Genomic DNA, 6,000 nt, shown 5'->3' on the forward strand with positions numbered 1-6,000 from the left:
TAAATCCCTTCTGTAGAAGAAATTTTTGCCATTAAAAAATTCAAAAAAACAATTGCTTGAGATTCAAAACATGACAGATGTATAGAAAGAATTATATTTTTTTAATTTTGAAGAATACCTATGCCATTTATAATCTGATTTAGTGTATTTATTTCATGGCACCATCTATGGCATCAGTGATCCTACTATTATTATCTTAAGTATTCATGAGTGAATTATCAAATGTGAGGTGAGAGAATACACTCTTAGAAGTCTTATAATGCCATCAATTTTGTCCTGTCCAAAACTTTAAAATCAACTGATTTTCTTGTTTTAATAGTCTTATGAAATAAATATTAAAAATACCAACATATAGAACAAGGAACATTTTCTTATGTAATATGCTTTGAAATATTTGGTAGTCGAAAAAACTAAAAATTGATCTTTTATATTGTGTATAAAACATTTTTAATGATTCAGACAAGATTATCATGGTGAATTTTTGATTTCTAAAACCACTAAAATCATATGGTTTATATATTTGTAATAATATTTACAAATTGTTTCTTTCAGTAGTGAAGCTATAAGATGCTCTAAAATTTTTATTAACTGCATCAGGAAATCTTTTATTTGCTTTTCCAGGTGTATTGTGTCTCACTGAATAATTACATTTTCTTATTATTTTATGCATAAATATTATTAAGCTGTATCTAGAAATTATGAACCATTTCAATCTGTATTTACAAAATCTTCAGACCTTTATGAAGCCTACCTTTATATAAACTATGGATGCACACATATGTTACACTTAATTTTGAAGCACAAATAGAATACATAATATTTTATTATGAACCAATTTTTGAATTACTTGTGTGCAAGGATATTAATTTTCTTAAACAACTTATTATTTATTATCTAGTCTAGCATGTTAGTATGGGCCTTTCTGTCCCTACTGAAAGTTACCCACTGCACACACAGAACAGCAAAAATCTCTTGGTTTCTCAGCCCTCAATTTCTATGTTCAGCTCCCATGATTACTTTTGTTCATGGCTACTCTTATGATCAAAGTCGAAATAATGCATTTTAGTGATTAATAAGTAAATTTTACACCCATACTTCAAATAATTCTGATACTTTATGAAAATTCTTATAAAAGTAGTATAACATTTCATAGTATCATTATAATATTCAAAGTATCATCATAATATTCAGACAGCTAAACACATCAAACTAAAACTCATCCTGTTTACTAATAAAGTATATCTGCTAATTTAAATTAAAAGGATGGCTTTTAAAAGAAGTTAGTAATGCTTTTTAAGAACTATTGTCGACCCATAAAATAAAACTTGCTACAGTCAGTAAACACAATAATGTACCTTCATGCTCTATATTTACAGGAAAATGTACAATGGTTTTCTCAAATGAAAGAGAAATTAGTTACCTATCTCATCAAATGTCTTAAGGAGCACACCAAACAAAAGATAATCAAATGATGAAGTCAAACAGCCAACTTAATAGCTAGAAATAACAAGACCCCGCCATTTTCCTATCATTGGCAGTACTGAAACAAATGCTTTTGAAATGTTTGTCTATAAATAGCTAAGTCATTTGGGGTTGAGATTTTCTGTATGGTTGCCATATACTCTGAATGTTCACAATTCATAAAGTATTGTGAGCACACACATATGGTAAATATTGCATTTCAAAGTATCAAAATGTGAGCACTTTTGTTTAGTTATAAGAGTTCATGCATCGCCTTTGCAATGGTTTTGTTTATTCCCAATCAGAAAAGTCAACCAACCAACCAGACAAATAAACAGAACAGTAAGCCTTTTCTGTTATCCATGCTAAAAATGTTGTATGTAAGTTGAAATTTTTAAAAAGTCATTATATTGCAAACCTGGGAATTGTTATCCTTTTTTCCCCCTGTTTTACATAGGGAATGAAATCATCTTACTTGTCACCCTGATACCAAGAATCAGCTTAAAATGTCAAGATTCCCACCCCCAATCTTCATGGTTTATTAAGCAAAAAACTAAAACTCTCCATGGTCCCTTCTGGTTCCAACAATATCTGATTCTAAGGGATGTAATGGCTCTCTTTTCTTGTTCAGTAGCGTCCTGGTGAGGGAACAATTTTACTGTCCTTTTCTGTGGGGTCCTGCCGGTTAATCTAAAAGGAAATGAATTACAGCAGGAAGACAGGGCTACAAAATGAAGCCATTTAGTTTTACAAGTCTATTGTGTCCTTACATATGTTTTATGGGCCTGGTCCTATTAAGAAAAAAAAAAAAAAACGCTTAAACAAACTTTACTTTCAGTCTCTTTCCAGTGAAAATATTTACTATTTTATGATTGTCTTTCAAGTCATTTTAGCCATCCCCCCCACTTCTATGTTTCTTTTCCAAGAACCTTCTATCCTACTTTCTCAAACATACAAAACCTTCAGAGACAAGAAACTGGACTTTTCAAATCCAAACTGCTGACAACTGTCAGCACTTTACTGAGGCATTACTGGCTGTAGCTTCAATGAATTAAGCTTGATTCACTGCGGGTGAATCATTTTCAATGCAGAGCTGTTCAGCAGTAATTGGCCAAGAATCCCTGCTGAGAAAAGCACTTGTCAAATAATGCTTGTTTACAAATATATCTCCAGACAGCAAAAAGTGGCAGTTACTGAATAAGTTCAGGGCCATCTCCAAAATTTCAGAATTGCTGGCACAGGCCTTTTACTTATTAAATTTCTTAGAATTATTCACTTGTTGGTGCACTTACTAATGCTATCCTCCTTAATCAGCCTGAAAATAAAGTCTTCTGCTAAAATACTTGAAACTATTATTTTTTTAGTAAAGGTTTGTCTATCTCGATGCTGATTGTTTCTTCCACGTGTGGTTTATGCCCACACATTACAAGTAAGTGAATATTGATTGTACAATTTGCTTAGAATGCAGTTGTGTATAAAAGATGAAAATAAAAAATAATTGGAATAGCAAGTATAAATGATAATTCACATTTATTTCTAGTCTGACATTTTATCTCATAATCATATTTTGTATATTCTATATGTGTACAACATATATACACACATAAATGACTGAAGAATCACTAAGCATTTCTGTTAGTTGCAGTCAGTAAATTTTATGAATCAATTTATTAATAAATTTAGCATGTCAATCAAGTATTTCTGCACTTGAATTTCCAAAGTTCTTCTATTAAAAACAGAAACAACTTGAAGATGTATTTCATTTTCTCCATTAAATAAAAAATGAAGAATGATGCTATGAATCTTTTAATATATGGCACTGCTCCATGTTTAGGAACAGTGGTGTAATAAATATAAAGCAGGAAAGAATCCAGATTTCACAAAACAGGAGGATATGGGGGTAGTATTAAAGATGGTGTCCTGTTGGGTAGTGAAGGAATGAATTGGACAGACAACCTCAAAAAGTACTATAACTAAATTTTTACTTATACATGACAAAATGTTCCCCGAATAGCAGGCATCCAGGATTCTGAGGTCTTCAGAGCACCAGAGATAGAGTACATCTTGGTTTTGTTACACCCCCCAACCCTCAAATATATGTAGGCAAGTCAGCTTTACATTACTGTGGGCTTTACTAGCTGGCAAAGACTCTGCAACCTGTGGGTGTTAAAGCTTGTGCTTGCCAAGCTCCGTTCTACAAGCTGCAAGTTTTGCTTATGGCACCTTTGGAGACTTGCCCCACTTCCTTCCCCTTGTATTCATTTCATTAGTCTTGGCCCCTGTTCACACTGGGCATCACACTCTTTGATAATTTAATTCTTCAGTTCTCTTAGACTTCATCGAGTCCACTTCCCTTCCCCATCACACACATAGCAAGTGGACTGTAGATAGGTGGTTGGAATTATATGTAGTGGAAAGAATGATTGATACTACCCTTGAATCATTGTGCAGTTAAGTCAGGATGGCCCTTTGGCTGGAGTAAAACAGTTAAAAGCCCCTCCTTCCTCTTCCTTCTCCTCCCTTCTCACTCCTCCCTTACCCTTAGACACCTCCCCTGCATTAGCCTTCTTATAGCCTTTGAACTTCTAATCTAATGGTTTTAGCATAATACGCTAATAAAAGATTTGAGTCTAAAACAAACAAACAAAAATGCATCACTTAAAAAAAACTTTAGAGAGAAAACAAAGCAACTTGTTTGGCTTAAAGTGTGGCTTTTTACCGATAGATATCGACAGATAGACATATTACTCTGAACAGATGTTTAATAATAAACATAGTGAGAGAGTCAGTGGGGTGGGGTGTGAGTCTCCATCTGCCCAGCTTTAGCAGGGTTCCTTGGGAACTGGCAGCTCTGGGGGTTACCAGCTCAGCGTCTTCTAGAGCAGACTGAATCCATGCTAGTCACGAGGTCATACACCACTCTACTGCTGCTGCTACTTCATCTTTTCAGGTTCAGCATCTCCTGCCCTGAAGTGCAAGGGTTTATTTGAGGTATTACACCCCAGGACTCTTATCCACTGCCCAAGCTGAAAGCCCCAGGCTTCTAGACAAGAGGACAGGATTTTGATGTTTCCATGGTGAAGAGGACCACTCCTGGTGACAAGAACCTGGTCCAAGATGCCCAGTGTCTTTCCCCATGTTCCACCCACCCTCTATGCTAAGCCTTGAGACCTTAAGCTGAGCCCAGAGCAAGCTGTGAAGTGTGAAAGAGTGGCTGAGAAGACCCCAGGCAAGGCCATAGAATGGAGCAAGACTGGTTACTCCGAGGCTGAGACCAGCTCAAGGGAAAGAACAACACCGGTGGTGTTCCTACCTCCAGATTTACTCTCCCAGAGGAAAGCAAACCGTCTGGAGCAAAGAATTGGGGACATGGTGGCTGGATGCTGCAGGACCTGGTGCCTCTGGATAAGACAGGTCTTATCTCACAAGATAAGCGTTGGTGGGTTCCACGACCAACTTCCTAGCATCCACATTGCCATCCTCCCTTCCCTCCTTCCTCTACCTGTGCTTTGGGGTGCTAGGAACCCTCAAATAGAAGGGCATCGGTCAGCTACTGCCCTTCAGGATCCCCTCCTTCAAAAATTAAAGCTCTTCTTACCCAGCAGGGAATAGCAGCTATTGGTGCCCTAAATAACAGCTTCTGGGCAGCCACTTTCCACAAAACATAAGCATCAGCCACCGTGACACCATCTCCAAACACCAGCATTAAATAAAGATTCCTGAAACCCCCAAGGATCCTAAGAGCCTTGCTATCTTCTTTCTCCTTAAGCCGGATGTGTCACTTCTCCAGGTTCGCAGGACCCAACCGCACCCAACCTCCCAGCTCAGGTCTCAGACCTCTTTCAGTCAGGCTTCCAACTTCCCAGCCCCCAACCAGACTCAGTCCATAGGCAGGTTCCTCGCCTGTAAGCACTCCGCATATATGTCAAACAATGCAACCAAAGACACCAAAGAGATCCGAAAAATGGCCAGCAAAAGCGGACAAACATTAATTGGAGAAGAAGAGCGAGATTTGGTCTAGGTAACGGTGCCTGGAGAGCCGAGACCGGCTGACACAAGCTCCACCTCACCCAACCATCCCAGGGCGCCGCCGAGGTCCCCATCTCCATTACCCTACCTTCGTTGCTGGGGCTGGCCAGAAGGGTCCGGAGCGCCGCACACAAGAGAAGGCACGTCCAGAGGGGGCCCTTAAGAGGTGCAGAATAACAGCCTGCCAAAGAGGCTGGGATGCAGGGGGCGTCGTCGCCACCACCTCTGCCCTGGGTCCGTCGGCGTCCCGCACCGCGGGGCCCGGAGCCCCGCATTTTCCGCTACCCTCTTTCCTCCTCTATGTCCCGCGTGGTTCGGTCTAAGGTTCAGGCTTGGTGGGAGAAGCGAGAGAGACGAGGGAGTCCTCCTCCTAGTGGGGTCCTGTGCCTTCTGGCACTGGATCCCTACGAATGCGGGAATCAAGGATCCGCGGAGACCACTGAAGTTTGCTTCTAACAGGAGTCTCCCTCCTTTTAGTTGGATGAGATGAATTAGGAGTTCTGATGACTA

General features: G+C 39.0%; 1 protein-coding gene across 5 annotated transcripts in view; it reads right to left on the reverse strand.

Annotated features, from left to right (window-relative positions):
• Epha5 (EPH receptor A5) overlaps window positions 1–5,765 on the reverse strand; it is a 323,256-nt gene extending 317,491 nt beyond the window's left edge. For all 5 annotated transcript variants that reach the window (XM_035453282.1, XM_035453281.1, XM_035453280.1 and 2 more), the window contains exon 1: window positions 5,579–5,765. In XM_035453282.1, coding sequence (XP_035309173.1) covers window positions 5,579–5,765 — 187 coding nt within the window. The remainder of the gene's footprint in view (window positions 1–5,578) is intronic.
• Window positions 5,766–6,000: the final 235 nt, after the last annotated feature.

This window comes from Cricetulus griseus (genome assembly GCF_003668045.3).
Source record: "Cricetulus griseus strain 17A/GY chromosome 1 unlocalized genomic scaffold, alternate assembly CriGri-PICRH-1.0 chr1_1, whole genome shotgun sequence".
Lineage (NCBI taxonomy): Eukaryota > Metazoa > Chordata > Mammalia > Rodentia > Cricetidae > Cricetulus > Cricetulus griseus.